The 17,041-nt window shown below is 41.8% G+C and overlaps 1 protein-coding gene across 1 annotated transcript in view; it reads right to left on the bottom strand.

The window, feature by feature from the left end:
• Nucleotides 1-64: 64 nt before the first annotated feature.
• The window catches only part of LOC140693129 (uncharacterized), a 59,841-nt gene continuing 42,864 nt past the window's right edge, over nucleotides 65-17,041 (bottom strand). Inside the window, exons 5-7 of the mRNA XM_072957200.1 lie at nucleotides 13,347-13,444; nucleotides 11,368-11,469; nucleotides 65-544 (exon numbers count right to left, since the gene is read on the bottom strand). Of these exons, the coding sequence (XP_072813301.1) occupies nucleotides 355-544; nucleotides 11,368-11,469; nucleotides 13,347-13,444 (390 nt within the window). The 3' untranslated portion in view covers nucleotides 65-354. The remainder of the gene's footprint in view (nucleotides 545-11,367; nucleotides 11,470-13,346; nucleotides 13,445-17,041) is intronic.

Below are 17,041 nucleotides of genomic sequence, written 5' to 3' on the forward strand. Positions count from 1 at the left end.
TTCTACTGAATTAACTCTTCTGTAACAGTATAATGGCCACACTTCTTAACAACTGCCTCTTAAGTGTCTTGTAAGTCACAAATATTTATTATAAAGAAATTATATAAAAAATAATAACAATTACAACAACTATGTTGTTTATAACGATGATAGTGTTAGCATCTCCCTCTCATATTAAACAATACCCATCACTGGATTCCTTAGGAAGCAACGCCAATGCATTTTTGGACTCTTCTAAGTCTTCACCCAATGAAGCCTTTTTACTCACGCTGGTCCACCACAGCCAGAATTGCTGTTACTTTCATGGTTGACTGCCACGCTGTGATGTTCTGGGCTTTTTCTGGCACCATGCATCTATAATTTGTAGTCAAGTTTCCACGTACCGAGTCTGATTTCCAATATATTGTTCTCCAGAGCCAACAGAGGGGCCACTGGAAAGAGGCCACAAATAATCTGGTGAACCCAAACTGAATACCTGTTTAAGGAATGGACACATAACATGGAGTGGTAGACGGATGGAAGGACAACATCAATTCCTTTACTCCTGTAAAGAGAGAGGGGCAAATGGTGAACTAAATCCCAAAGAGAAAACATATTCACGGTAATAATAATGTTTAACAGTGAAAGAATCCAAACAAAAGGCAAATATAATATCTCTGGGAAGAAGACTTATTTCAAACTGTTTCTTTCACGTATATACCCTTAGTAGGAATAACATACTTAAAAATCTTCAACCAACCATAGTTATTTGCTCATAATAAACTTGGGAATCTTGAAGCATATTATTCACTCTCAGTGTTGAAATAATGCAATCTTGGAAGATGATTTGTAATTGAGGATTAAAAAAAGAATATTGTGGATTTATCTAACAATTTAAATAGAAATAAGAAATGTACCTTTGGGAAAGCTCTGCATAGAGAATGCTGGAGGAAATGCACTGAAAATAGGCAAGTGAGCAAGCTCCCTTGAGTCTGGGAAGGTGAGTACAGCACATTCAGAAGTCTATGAAGTTATTACAAGTCACAGAAAGGTATGCAATTAAAGTGTCTTCCTAAGAAAAATATTCTTATTCAGGAATTTTTATCTTGATATTTCTATGGTCTGTGTGGTCACAGGAAGTCAAAGTTGTGGTGGTGGCTTAGAAGTTCTTTTCTCTCTGTCTGTAATTTACAGGGCATTGCTACAGATGGGGCAGCAGAGATCTGTGGTAAGCTATTCCATGGGGTGGGGGAGCAGTTAGAAATGATAAGGCCAGAAATCTAAAAGACTTTTAGACCCTCCCCTCCTAACTGGCAGACCTTTAAAGTAAACTAGCACAGGTATGTAACTAAGCCAGAAGATGAGAGGCAAATTTAAAGTCCATTTACTGTTACTGATCAGTCAAGGGGTAGGGACCACTCTGGCCAGGAACGGCAAGACCGTGGATGGGGTGGATGTGTAGGAGGAGCTGACATTTGCTTGTGACCTGAGAGGCAGGGGTGTGTTGCATAAAAGCCGACAGTGCTGGAAAGATGCAGTAGGTCCACAGCCCAAAAGGAGCTGTCATATTCAGGGAGGTCAGAGAGCAAGAACCAGAGTTAGTGATGCCACAGAGTCAGCAGTGTGGCAGCAGTGATATCAGTATCTGTGTCCATAACCCACCTAACCCTACATGAACTCATCTGCCTACAGGGGGCAGGTAAGTAGCAGAAATGTGTGGAGTGGGTGCAGCCACTGGCAAATTGGCAAGTGGACATCCTAAGGTAACACACTGCTCACAGTCACCATATTGGAAAGAGTGCCCCACACTGTCAGATCTCCTTCTCATTGCCAGAAATTAGGAGTTTATTAGCAATCAACCCAGTTAAAAACCCAGAAAAGATATCATTATAATGACAACAAAGGCACAGACTATTCAGAAATAAATTAATTAAAAATGTTAAGATGATTCTGATAAATGACTTAAAAAAAAGAAAAAAATATGATGATTGAATGAGCAGTAGAATGCACCATACTCTTCATTGGGCAGACTCAAGCTTGGGGGACATAGAACATTATTTCTCCAAAGTAAATTTAGAATCTGAATGCAAATTTAGTTAATAATCCAAAATGGATTTAAGAAAAATATCTGAAGGGTGATCGTATTGTTCTTCCAGAAATATACACAAATATACAAATAAAATAATGAGGAGGGAAGTTTGAACTTGCAGTGTTAGGGATATTCTGGAAAAAGATTAAATAGGACCAACTCTAGGAGGCATTAATCTATGGTCGTGGAAAAAGTATAGAAATAGTGCACTGAGAGTATGAATGTAATACAATGCATTTCAAGAATAGACGTGGATATATTTGAGATTTTAGTAATATTATAAAACTGACACTTCAAATCAGTGGATTCAAGTACTGGAGTAATTAGCTAAATCACTGGAAGACCTGGCACAGTGTCCTCACTTTTGTTATTAAAATAAATTCCAGATAATTTATTAATTAAAAAATAAAATACCAGAAATAACCCAACATGATTTAATCTGTTCAGATATTCAAACGAGAAGAACTTTCTAAAAAGCTTTTGGAACAAAGACCAATAACAGCAAAGGCCTAGGAACTCATCAAGGCCAGAAACGCCCACTGTAAAACAAAACTAACCCTCGCCCAACCCTCTCTCACGGCCCTGTGTTGCTCTCTGATACTTTCTACTCTTTCTTCTTCCCTTTAAAGTCCAGTCTCTTGGAGAAGTGCCTGCGCTGATGACTCCTCCAGGGCTCGGAGCCCTGCATCCCCCACGGCCCTCACCGCGGCACTGAGACAGGAGTTGCACTGCCGGTGGCTGCGTGTTTCAAACCAGTGGGCATTCTCAGCTCCTGTTTATTTGATTACCAGGTAGCTTTTGCCATGGACAAATATTTTCCTCTCAGTGGAGTGTTTTCCCCCCTTAATTTTTGTTTTACTTAAATAAATTTAAAAAGCCCAGGCAGAAAAGTGTGTGTGCACATATGCACACACACAGATACACACAGATCTGTTTTTTAAAGGCTACCTTAGTCCTCCTCCTCCCTTTCCCCAGTCTCGGGAATTAAAGGTGGGAATTAGCCCTTGCTTTTTTGCCCCACAAACCCCCCGTTTCTCACTATGCTCCCTTTAGTCAGTGTTCAAATCCCTCTTAAGCCAGGTTACAGCCTTCTCTGTGTTGCCTCAACTAGCTTTCTCCCAACTGCTCTGCTATTCTTCTCTCTCTTGGTGGATTTCTCGTCTCCCATTTGCCATGTTCATGGCCCTTTTCCCCAGGGCCTCGTCTTCAGTCCTCCGCCTGGCAGGACTGAATCGCCCCCACGGCCTCACCCACAGCTCCTCTGAGCTCCTGACTGGTGAATCCAGCTTAACAACAGACATCACCCCTCAGATGTCCCATAGACACTTTGCACTCAAACTGCCACACACAGAACCATCTTGAAATCAGCTCTTCCCCTTACACTGCCCCTGCAGATCCTCTTTCAAGATGGGTCACTGGAAAGTCACCTCAGCAGCTCTGCGGCCCGCCGCCCCAGCCCTGCAGTCCCTACTGCAGCAGTCATCACTTCTGCCTCCCATGTCCCTCTCCCTCTGCCCAGGGCCTCTCTGCAGGCGTGTGACACTTGTTGTCTGGGTTACCTGGGTTGTTCCCAAAACATCATTTCCCCCCAAAGTATGGGCCTCTCCCAAAAATAGTATCTTCCATTCTGCTGCTAGAATAACCAGATATTCTTCAACATAAATATTATGCAATTCTCTTACTTACAAATATTCCAATATATACCTGTTTCATTAAGGATACATTCAAGTCTAAGCACACAAGGCCCATCGTGACAGAGGCCATGTGCACCTGATATTCCCACCTATGGATCCTTTGTTCTAGCCCTACTTGTTGTTCTTCAGTCTAGCCAAGCCAGTTCATGCCGTGTACACTTATGTCTCTACCTCTCTGCATGAAGTGTCCACTCCCTCTACCACACATTAGAGAGCTAACTTCCTTTCACCTTTCAAAATTCAGTTCAAATATTTCTAGCTCTAGGAAGTCCAATTTGTGTTCACCTGGTTAGCAATCCATCAACTACTCGCCAAATCTCGCCTGGCCTGGGGAGTGCAGACACCAAGTCTTATCTGTCTTGGTCTCCCCAGCAGCTGATACAGTGTTTGGCATAGCAGGTGCTCAGTGTTTTTTGGATAGATAAACGAATGAATCGGTAAAGAGATGAGAGGTCTACAATCCCCCCCAGTTACTCAGCTGCCATTTTGGGAAGTTCATTCTGCAGAGTTAAGGAAATGTCAGTGCAGGTGGTGGGCAGACAGAACAGAGGTGAGGGCGTGGGGGAGACAGGCCTGGTCCTGGAGAGCGCAGGAGAGGCGTGGGTGGGATAGCACTGGAGAGAGAGGGAATGGACGGTTCGGGTGCAAGGAGATGTTGAAGAACAACTGATATTAACTGCAATAAATTAAATGGAGAACATAATATATGAAGGGAAGATCAAGTTAACACAGCAAGGGTGGAAAAGGCAGTACCAGAGACAAAGAGCTCTCACTTCATCCCTCACAGCATTTCACTTATGGCGCCCGCCCTCTGGGAAGGCAGCGTCAAATTTTTGAGAGACTGGTGTTTGTGCTGTGGGTGCTCTAAGTGCAAAACGGTATCTTATGGCTTCCAGATTTTAAGACTGATAGATAATTTCTCTTATGTCCCATGTCTGAGTTCTCAGACAGCAGGATCTTTCGCTGGTGTGGGGAGAGCTATTGTGGTTAACAACTCAGGGTTACTCTAATAATCTCAAAGGACAGTGGGGAATTCACTAAAACAAATAAAAGAGAAATTTCACTCAGAAAAAGCCATATGCCATATAGAACCTTGTGGGGGCCTTGGGGGCAATATTACCGCCAACTCATCTAACAGTTTTATGTGAGTGTGCTGAAACTCCAAGCTCAAGTCACTTAAACACATATGAGGCCCAGGGTCCAGGCTGTGGTGCTCCAGACAATGACGGGAGGATGAAAAGCCTGACTACAGCCTCCGACAGGATCAGTCCAGCCACGAAGCACAATGGACACGGACACGATCATGCACCATCAAGACAAGAATCAAGTGCAATTCATACCTAGACAGGAGAGCAGATAATCTCTAAAAAGTGGAGGGGTCCCTGCCAAGGCTTGGCAAGAGTCCTTCCAGGCAGAAAAGCAGAGAAAGATACTTCAGGCGAAGGAGACTAGGGTTGGTGGCTGGGTGCGAGGCCTAACGAAGCACAGGTGGAGGACTCCAGGGTCATCTGTCAGTAGCTGTTCCCCTTCAGCAGCTAAGAGGCATAACTAAAAAGGCAGGTGGGGTGACATTAATGATCATGGGAAAAACTGGGAGGAGGAAACTGAGGTCAGGAGATCACCACCAAAGGCAATTTATTTTAGAGGAACAAAAATAATTCAAAAAGCACTTGGAAATTCTACCTCCCATGAATGAAAAGAACACAATATAAGTTTCACTCCAGCGTTGAATACAGAAAAACAGACTGCCTACTCTCAGAAATGGATTCAATTTTCTAATTCGTCAGGGATTATTTAGATAATAGGAAAACAAATAAATCTGAACAATCTCTCTAGAATAGCTGTTACTCCATCCTGTTATGTAGGGAGAATGTAATTTAGGAAAAAGTAAACTCCCTCTATCTGTAGACTTATAAACAGGAAGCACAAAGGGGTGCCTTTGCAGACATGAACCCGCATGCATAAATGCAAAGCCTATTGACCCAAATCCTTTCTTGTCTCCTAAGCTTAAAAAAAAAAAAACTACTTCAAGGCAGTGGTGAGCTGAAAGGGCTCAGATACAAAACGTGCACTTCATCAGCCTTCTAGTAGATAAAAGTGCGCCATGCATAATAGAAAAGATAACGTTTCCTATGGAAATCTATTTTGAGATGCAACAATTTAAAGGCAAATGAGAGCTCAAAACCAAGTTCAACCAAAGAGAAACCAAGCCCAAACAAATGTACAGAAATGGACAAAGACATTGGAGAAGGAGGGGATGTGTGCTCTACCGATACTCCAGATCAACAAATTCATCTTGAATTCAAGCCAGTGATGTGCCATGAGGTCACTCAAGGAATCAGGCAGAAACCATATCAAAGGCAGGTGTGAGATGTGGAAGGGGTGACCCTGTGAACCTTGCTGCAATGAGGCAGGATGCCCTTGCGGGCTTTCTGCACAGGCCGGCTGGCTCACATGACTCTGTTTAGAAGGATATCAGCCAGCAGCTGTGCCACACGGGCTACAGCCCGAGCTGAGTCACATCTAGTAACGGTTCTGAGTTCATCTTCAAACGACATGACCAGAAGGATCTGAGAATCAATGGTGGAGACGTATCTGAATGAGTATTCCATTTCATTCCTTGGCAGTAAACATTCAGCTTTGTACAACATAAATATTGACAAAGATACACACAGGCACCCTATTTGAAAGCCTGACTGCATAATTGCATCTAATGGAGAAAAGCGGGCTCCGTGTCGGTATGCTAGGTCATTGTTTGGCTCGGTAACCGATGCTTCTGAGACCCAAAGCATATTCTAGTATAACCGACAGCACAGAAATCTCCACTGATGACTTACTCATTTCAGGGTATTCATAAAATAACCCCAGTTTGCCCATGGGATACAGACGGTTGTCCCATTCCCATCGTGGGGTGGTCTGTTCTGCTTCTGGAACTGTGGCACCATTAGATTAATGACCCAGCTGTCAAACAGATCAAATTATAAGGCAGGATATTATCAGACCAAGGTCATAAAAGTATTACTGACATTTCAAGCTGAACACATCATCTTCCCAAGAATTTAATTTCTTGTTTTCAGGATAAATTTCTTTTTATTGCTGCCTCCCTACCCTCAAAAATTGTGAAAAATAGTCCTGACCACGTACCTTGGGTTTACCAAAATTGTAACGACTACTGCTACTTTATCTCCTACCTCCTTTTCAGGTGGGCATTTTAGGTTTTAGAAGATGCCTTCCCTCATTTGTCTTTTTTACCCCCATTTCTCTGCTATTATCCACCATGGCCTTTCCAGTCTGAAAATCTCACAGAAAATAAGTAAAAGACAGAAATACAGGGTCTGTGAGCCGGTGATAAGTGCTGCGGAGGAAAATAAAGGAGGGTGAGGAATGTGTGCTAGGGAGGAGTGGGGATGGGGCAGTGACCTTTGAATAAGGCAAAGAAGGAAACAAAGGGGTGGGCAGAGGAGGGGCAGAGGGAAAAGTGATTACAGGCCTGGAGGTCTCTCACGCTGGAAAGACAGCATGGAGACTGGTGTGGGCCACAGTGAATAGGAAATAAGTGGTGGTTTTGGGGGTGGAGCCTTAGAGGCTGCCATGAGGATGTGGGCATTTCTCCCTCTGAAGGAATTGCGGAGCCATGGAGGGTCACCGAGCAAAAAAGTGATACTCTAACATTGGATAGAACAGGTCCAAGACCCTAATTTAAGCTGAACAAATCAAGGGCCAGAGAAGTGGCATGCCACCTCAAATTCAGTGCAGAGCTTGAAAGAAACACAGCCTCGACTCGCAGCCCAGTGCTCTGCCCCCTTCTGGATGCTGTCCCACAGAGCTGACTCTAACGTTATGTTTTTTCCTCACTCAGAGGCTTGTGGGCCAACTGAATGCTTTCCCCTTTTTCAAATGGCAATTTTTCCTGAAAGGAAATCAGAGTTGGCAGTGAAACAAGGCATGGACCTGTAGCCTACAGAGCTGTTGTCCCTGAAAGCAACAGCTGGCGCGTGGTTTACTCGTGGAGTTCAGCAGAAGAGACAGAGCAACAACAGACAACTTAGCGTCTGGCTGAGCTTCGACTGACTGCACTGCACGTTTGGATGGATTTCAAATTTGGACAGTGAGGCGGCTTCACATGAAAGGCAGGTGTATACATCATACATGCCCACACGTCTGTATGCATACACACGTAGACACACACAGAGCATATGATGTGACTTGTAAAGAGCTGCCTCTTCTTGGTTTCCCACGGCCTCTAATCTCAGCATTAAGCTTTCACTGGCCATGCTCCCAGGTTTGCTACGAGATTTCTTTGCAATGGAACATGCCCTTCGCTTCACAAACTTTCCCCACTTCTTTCAATGACATTAGGGGAAGAGCAGGGAGCACTGGGAAGTGCTGGGGATATGGACTCGAGATACTCCTGAATCTGAATCCACACTTCATGGCTTATTTTTTATTTAACTTTATTTACATTCAAAATGCAACTGTTGCAGATCTCAGAAGATGATTTACACTCACTGCTATGGCAGAATGTTGCGGTTAGTAGACCCACCACTGGATCCTCTTATTCAACACATTCTTCCAATAATTCAGATATTACTGTATCACAAATGCCCATTTCTATATTTTGATATCTGCTTTCCAGTATAATTATCTTCCTTCTTTATTCTCTAAATCTTATGATTTTAAAACATATTTCTGAGAAGTGTTCCACAGGCACTTTGCATATGGTAATTTGATAAAGAGATCCTGGAGATCAAAACCACATTTAAATCCTGAGATAAACTCAACTGTGTCATATACATGTCTAGGTTTAGTCTGCTTACTTTGTTACTTTGTTTAGTAATTTTTGTTTCAAACAACAAGATCCTTCTGTATAGCACAGGGAACTACACTCAATAACTTTTAATAGCCTATAGTGGAAAAGTATATGACAAGGAATATATATATATATATATATATATATGAATCACTATGCTGTACAGCAAGAATTAACACAATATTGTAAACCAACTATACTTTCAACAAAAAAAGTTGAAATAAAATTGAGAGATGAAACTTCAACTGCCCAGGCTGCTGTCAGGATGAAATGATTCAAAGCAGGCCAGGTATTAGCAACCCCCCTGACACATCAAAACCCCATGGGGGATCTTCCTTTTGAGCAGCACTGGCTAACCGGCTGTGGTCACCTGTAAATAGGGTTAAAGTCACTTAGACCCTTGGCTTGGGATCACCGTGGCCACAGGGTTGGGGGTCACTGCAGCACCTACGAGAATGATGGGGCCAGCCTGCTGCTGAAGCCGCTCCCCAGGCCGCAACCCAGAGCACTGCAGGCAGGTCTGAGGTCCGGCCGGGGGCGCGCAGCTCCACAGCCACTCGGAGCCCTGCGGTGGGGGTGGCGCTGGGACCATGCTCGTCCATCACCCTCCCTATCACCCAGACTCGGGATTCTCCTGGGGGAATTTTTCTCTGCCTCATGCTTCCTGTCTCAGCCTCTTGTGGAATCCGGTCCATGCCACAGGGAAGCAGGGCTTTAACCCTCCGGGACCTAAATCAATCACGGTATGGATCCAGGGTGAAACTTCCATGTTAAATCACCTGGCGCTCCCTTCTTGTGCTGAAATGCCCTCCCCTGTCGATGGCATTAGGTCGTATTAGAAGTCCCGACTTGCTTGTCCTTAGCTAAGACTCTGAGCTTCTTGCTCAGTCTTCCTGAGTGGAACCACTCATCTGTGGCAGAAAAGCTTGGGCTCTCGTCTACCTATCATTGTCCACGGTCTTTTGGGTTTTCTGTTGGTTTAAGGTTCTCGTGCAGGGATATCAATTTGCACATGAGAAGCACCTGTAGACATTTAAAAAAATACAGACACTGGATCCTCCCCCCTCTCCAGCCAAGGCTGGAAGCTTTCTTCCTCTAGCAGGGGTTACACAATCATTTCCTTGGGAATTGACCACACATATTGGCATAATCATAGTAAATTGCCCTTTACACTGTGCTTGCCACGTGGCATTTTCTACTTCATGTTGTCTTTTTACCTTCATTATCACATTTAATCCCTGAATTATAGATTATCACCATTTCTGTTGAGGACACTCCTACTTGCTAATCTTGAATACAAGTATCTTTGATTCTCTTAATCTATTTCATTCCTGAGTTTCCTGTTCCTGAATTTAAAGAGTGAATTATGGACACATGTATTTAAGATTCTCTTATTATATTTCTCTGACTCATCCTCTAACCAAATCATATCTGGAGAAGAGAGATTTTCTCTTTTAAACATTTGCTTTTTCTTATTATATAGTAGTGCATACACACAGTGGAAAATGTAGAAAACATATAAAGTAAGAAAATTACAGCCATACATTATCTAAACACCAAAGGACAATGCTATGTCATTTTGGGCATTTAATTATTTTTCTTAATATTTTATCATAAAATTTCCCTAGGAAAGTTGCTTAACCCTGGAATTGTACTAGCCTTTTGTCCAGTACAGAATAACATTCCCAGAAATGACCCCAACATCAAAATAGTATGTGAGGCTGGGAAGGCCACAGGGCACTCAGCTTATTCTCTGAGTCCTACAAAGAATGCTGTTAATTCACTGATGTTACGCATTCGATGCCTGTGAGTCACTCACTCACTCAGCTGGCTTGGACTGAGACCTACGTTATACCAGGTGCCAATCCAAGTGCTGGGGAGACCCCAGAGGGAGCCTGGATCACGGCATCACTCTCCTTCTTCATTTACTCCCAGATTCCTACTCAAGAAACCCACATGGGATTGGGGGGGGTGGAGGCAGGTGAGATATAGTGAAATTCATTTCATTATGTTCCTTTAGACATATTTGAATAGCATGAAAATAGTCGCTAATTTTGATAAGTTTTCTTTTCCCTTCCTATGTATTTTTGAGGATCGGTATAGCTTTGGTGCAGCAAGAGTAATTGATAGATCTTTGGTATGCTAAGATTTTATATGAAAAATTAAGAATGAAACTGCACTTAAACAAAGAGAAGAGGCAGTGAGGAAAACACAAGCCACCCTCGAACTTGGCTACAATTCAGAATTCCTGGTTTTCAAAAAAGGGAATCATAATTCAAAATAAATTCCCTAAATATTTTAACCCATAGTAGAAATACATGGAGGCAAAGTTCAGCTCACTGGAACCTAGAACAGTGTGCTTACTTAAGCGAAGGTATAAACAGACCACAGATACTATAATGCATCCTTTAATTTAAACTAGTTCATGTGAGCAAGTTTCATTTCACATGAATTGCTCAGTACCAGTTTAGGAAATATATCCTTCTTGATTGGTAAAAATAGCTCACGGATAACCAGATTCAACAAAATTTAGTGTTCAATAATTTACTTATTTCCTTCAGGAAATGCTTTTGAGTAATCTGAGTTAAGTATTTCCTCTATCTGATCTATTTCTTTTCACAGAGAAAAGTAGTATTATTTGCAAATGACCTACTTTTACTCCTCTGGAAATATCTGACTGTGAGCTCAGGGTAAGTGTTGTCTACTGCACAGTAGGGAAAAAAAAGATTCATTTCACAGCGAAGATCAGAATCTTTTTTTGAGGGGCGTAGTGAGCTGGGGGACAAGGGAAAGGCCTTTGGTTTCGAGACAGACCCCAGGAATCCATACTGAAGCTGAAAGATGAAGCCCTTGTGAAGAAATGTGGAAGGACACACTGACACCCAAAGGTGTTCACTCTGTAAAAACACAAAGAAAGAAAGAAAAAATAATTTAACTGCCCTATAAAGAGAATGGACAGAAACTTGGTAATAAGGGAGAGAGAAGGAAGGTTAGGGAAGGGAGGAGAAATAATGAAAGGGAACTTGGATGCGGTGGGCAGAATAGCAGGTTTCTGGAGCCTACAATGAAGGATGATAAGAAAAAAAGTAAAGTTTAAAAAAGTTACAAAGTTTAAAATAGTTTAAAAATTAAAAAACGAAGTTAAAAAATAAATTTTTTTATAGTGGCATGGAAGATTTTAAAATCATGGAGGTTTTTTATTTCAAAATTCAAGTTGTTTGAGTTTCTCCCCCATTCTCCAAACAACAGTAAGACCTGCTTGTGTAAGTGGTTTTGGGGGACACCACAGAGAGGGGCGAGCTCAGCAGTTAGGTTGGCCAGGAGCAGAATGCTGGTGTGGAAGGCAAGACAGAAGAGAGTTCAACAGTTTCATGAAAACAGAAACTCAAAGCCAGAAATTATCTTAAAAAGGTTAGTGTGGTAGGCAGAAAAATGTCCCCCCCAAATATGTCTATGTCCTTATCCCCAGAACATAGGAAGAGGTCAGATTCCCTGGCAAAGGGTACCTATGGTTGCAGATGTGGTTAAGGTTGCTAACCAGTCGACCCTAAGAGAGACCAGCTGGATTATAGATGTGGGCCCAGTGTAATCACCAGAGTCGTTAAAGGAGGAAGAAGGAGGCAAAAGAGGGGAGAGAGGAGAGGAGATCTGACCACAGGATCAGAGTCAGAGGCACACAAACATGCTGACCTTGAGATTGAGAAAAGAGGTCACTGGCCAAGAGATGGAGGTGGCCTCTGGAAGCCAGAAAAGTCAAAGATACAGGTTCCCCTGAGACCTTCAGAAACAGCCGTGCCAACACTTTGACTTCAGCAGGCTTCTGCGTTCAAGAAAACTACAAGTTTAAATTTGTGTTGTTTAGTGGAGACTTTTTCTTTTTTCTTCCTACTACCATGACGTTTGGGGATACTAGTTACAACAGCAACAAAAAGCGAATACAGTAAGCTCCTTGAAATGTTTAGAAATTGCAGATAACACTGGACTGTCCACTTTGATGTGGGATTGTGCTTATGTGAAAATCAAAAGGACAGTGTGACCTTGGCTAACATCTGCTTTTCTCATTTTAGGAAGAGAACAATAAGTCAAAATCTCTGTAGTTATTATTTTAGACAAGTGTTTCTTAAAACGTTATGTAACCCTGTGCCTTAGGAACCCAAGAGAGTCTCTGTTCTTAGACGAACATGGATTCAGAGAGATAGGGTTTTACATCTGAGTCCCACAGTGGTCTCTTACTGGCAATGAGAGCTTGGGCAAATCAGTTACCCTCTTTAAGCCACAGGATCTTCATTTGCAAAAGGAAGATAAGAATAAGGATTGTTTGGGTGATTAAATTGTACACACACACACACACGCACACATACATATATGTACAACATTTAATACAGTGACTAGCACATACTAGGCACTCAACAAATTCCTGTTATGGATTTTTAAATGCATATATAAAAGGAGGAGAAATTTGCAGGAAGTTGTGGGAAAACTTAGTTCATGGCCCCAAAAAGGGCCATCTCTCAATGGGCTCTGATCCGTCAGTCCCCAGTGGTGGGCTAATAAGCAGAGACTATAGCACTTGAGGATTTATGTTAAACATAAAAAGGAAGGCATTTAAACATAATTATTAAACAGCAGGTACGTTTATACTGTTGGCTGTGTCATCCTATCTGGAGAGCTTTAATAAGCAGAGAGTCTCCCCTGTTCTAGAGATGGCCAAGCAGGAAAATGACGTGGGTCGGTGGGCCGTTCTCACCCCAAGAACACATGACTGAGTACTCACGGAAGCAACACCTCTTGTATGTTATTCCAGATGGACTGTCCTCCCATGATTATTGTCAGCTGTGTCATCAGTTCAAGGATACAGCCACTTGGGTCACACTGGAATATTAGAAAGAAAATCTCATTTAAATTTTAGATAGCTCTAATATGAAATAAAGTCATTATTTTATGCCTAAAAAAATCAAAGGAACAGAGAGTAAAGACACTCTTCATTGGGCAACTAAGAGAAAACCTGAAACAGATTAGACTGTCAGAACACAAAGCTGTATTCACACCTCTTCATTTCTGTATTTTTACAGGGAATACATCAGATCTCATGGATAAGTCACAAATCTGCCCTTAAAGAATGTGATGTAGAAACACGAGGAGTAGTAGTTGACAAAATGGAACAAGAGCACCTTCATGGCTGGGTTTTTCTCATAGTCAGTCTGGTCCTTGGGAGCTCTGCAGCTAGAATAAAGAAAAGGTAAGTCTGTAAAACTGTGAACGGCTTTGAGACCCTAATCAAAGCCATGGACACATGAGTTAACACAATAAATATGTATGTATGTATGTATGTATATGTATATATATATATATATATATATATATATATATATATATATATTACGCAATTCACACTGTTTTCATATCAGCTGTTTTGAATTTCTTAACATATCCACTATGTTAATTCCAACTGTACACAGTGTTGTAAAAGTTTCTCCCACTAAGAACGCAATATCCCACAAGGCAAAAAAAAAAAAGTCATCCGTTCCTTAAAATTTATAAGCACAACAGTATCCAATGGGCAAGAACTGTCCTCTGTCAGGTGTAATTTGAAAGAAAGCTACTTCTAAACATCCTGCTAAATAATATTCTCTTGTCTCCCTGAACGGCAGTAAGGTAGGACTATTGAAGAAGACAAACAAAACACGGGGCAACTTGCTAGAAGCATTTGGGGAAAAGAAAACGGGTCATCCTCCTAGTTCAGAATTTGAATTGGTCTTAGTATTTTCAGAAGATGACCACTGAGCAGACCACTGGGAGAACCACCCAGCCACATGCAATGTGTGGGAAGCACTTAACTTAGGCCGCTAAGCCGCTGGGTGGGATACAAGCCAGAGAGAAGAAACATTTATTATAGAAGCCGCAGCTGATGAGAATGGAGCTACACTAACAGGAACAGCATGGGGGGAAGACACATAAAACTGTGATTATCTGTCCTCTCCGTAACGCACAAGCAAATCTCCCACTGGAACCACGACACTCTTCCACTTATTTGCAATACAGAGACTATTTACTTTCAACAGTAGGGTACATTATCTAATGTAATTGAAATTATTATTAAACACTGACATATTTACACAGAGCTTGGACATTCTAAAGCGTCCTTTGTCCCTTTTACTAATGCAAAAATGGAGCTAATTCACTTCTCATATAGGCTAGAGAAAATAGGTTTGCAGTTGAAGTTAACTAAAGACTGTAATGTACTGCAATTGAAGTGCCTAAAAGATAGTCTCTGTTTTGACCTGGTTCTAAAACTTGTGTAGAAATTATCTCAGCTGCAGGAGGAGCTTACCAGAGTCAGTCATCATGACTGCCACTTTCTCATATATGGCGTTCAGGGTCATGAAGATGATAAAACTGATGAGGGAAGCAGTGATGGGCGTGGCCCACCTGCAAAGTCAGGTACTTTTGGATTGGGTCTGTTCCACTCAGGTTCTTGGGAAGTTTTGCAGGAAATACAGTGAACAGTGAAAGTCCGTAGACAATGATCCCAATAACTGAAGCAATGGTCAACAGGACCTGACAACCCAAAAACCCAGCAGCATGAGACTCACTAATGATCGTATTTTTACACAGAAAACTTGCCCCCAACCCAGCTTAAACAGAAAACATGCATGTGTTGTAAACCTCACATAAACGTGAGATGTGATATAAATCACACGTAAATGCATAAGAGACGTGAATATCAGGCATGTTAAATTTTAGGGGAGGAGGAATGCAAGATGTCAAAAAGAATGAGTGCATCCACTAATGTAATACGCTGACAGCAGGAGCCTCTGTGTGCAGGGCGTAGGGAATATATGGGAACTCCAATTTCTGTGAATTTTTCTGTAAACCTAAAACTGCACTAAAGAAGGAAGCCTGTTAAGTATATTTTAATGGGTGAAAATGGGGTAACTATTGGCATGTTCTTTTGGAGGGAAGTCTGTGATAGCAGAACCAATGAAAGTATCCCTTCTACATCTGTAGAATTACTTAGGTTATGAACTAGTTGTAACCCATGAAGGGGATATTCTTCCTTTCAAGGGAGAACCTATCACCGATTCAGGGGTCAGCAGGTACTAGCTGACGTCTTCATTCTGAATAGGACCAGTGAAGCTGTGGGCATGCCCTGAGGGAAACAGTGGAAGTGACAGCAGGTCTCTGCTGATGAAAGCTTCACATGCTTTTCATACTCATTGAGATCTTAAAGTGGCAGTTATTCCTACTCCCTGCATTTGCACAAGATTCATGTCCCTGATCCACTGTAGATCTGACTGCGTGGACCCAAGGGCAGCGGGGGTGTCTGAAGCATAACTTGCACGTGGCTGATAGGGTTTCAGTTCCTCACTAGGCAGGTTTTTTTCTGGCCACTGAAGAATGCACATTAAAGATCCCATTTTTAAACTGTTTTCCTTCCATCTACCTTCTTGGTCATAGTCCAGAAGCATGTACTCAGTGTCCCTGGCTGCTCCTGATGGCAGCCCCAGAGAGAAAGCTACAAAGAATGTGAATTTCAGGACTAAGTGAACCACATCATGTTATTTATAGTAACAGTGGGCCGCTGGCTTGCACCTGCAGGGGAGAGCAGTGGGAGTGTTTACAAGCACCTCCCGGAGCCACACTCCTGCATCTGGATCCCAGCTCCGAAGCTAGCTGTGGGGCCTTGTGTAAATTTCTTAACCTCAAGGGGCTTCAATCTCCTCACCCATATAATGGGGGAATAACAATAGCAATTTATAGGACTATTGTGATGAATCAATTATTTACTAATTGTGAAAAAATTTGGAACATTAACCACAGGCATGTGAAAAACTCTACCTAAGTATTAGCTACAAATATGGTGACCAAAGTCTTAAAAAGGTGGTTTTCTTAGTTTTTAAGCCATCAGTTTGTAGAGAAAGCATTTTATTTTCTCCTCTACTCTCTTTCATCATCCTTTTCTTCACAGTTAAATCTTCATGCTTGTGAAAGGAATAACTTTTTGGTGTGTGTGTGATTAAATGTGAAAATTAGTTAAGGCTGAGAAAAATGTATTATAGAAGGTATATTAAGCCTTCCTCTCTTGTACAGCACATAAAGGCCATTTAAATAGTATGCATTTTTTAAAAGTCTGCATAATAATTTTTTAATTATGTATTAAGTAAACATAATAGTTAAGATTCCTTAAATGCTTACTATTGCTTCAGCACACATCTATTTTTCAAAATCCTCACAATCACCCTGTGGGGAAGGTAATATTATATCTCTTTTACAGATGAGGAAATAGAGCCACCTGGAGATGATGCAATTTGCCCCAAATGAAGCAACTTTAAGTGAAAGTACTGAAATACTCAGAGAACCCAAAGACACACTAACTGTATAGCACTGTCTCCTACATGGTCTGTAAAATCAATTCTAATTCATTTCAGAACTTTTACAAACTTGACACATTTCCATTATTCTTTGAAA

This window comes from Vicugna pacos, unplaced genomic scaffold (genome assembly GCF_048564905.1).
Source record: "Vicugna pacos unplaced genomic scaffold, VicPac4 scaffold_19, whole genome shotgun sequence".
NCBI lineage: Eukaryota > Metazoa > Chordata > Mammalia > Artiodactyla > Camelidae > Vicugna > Vicugna pacos.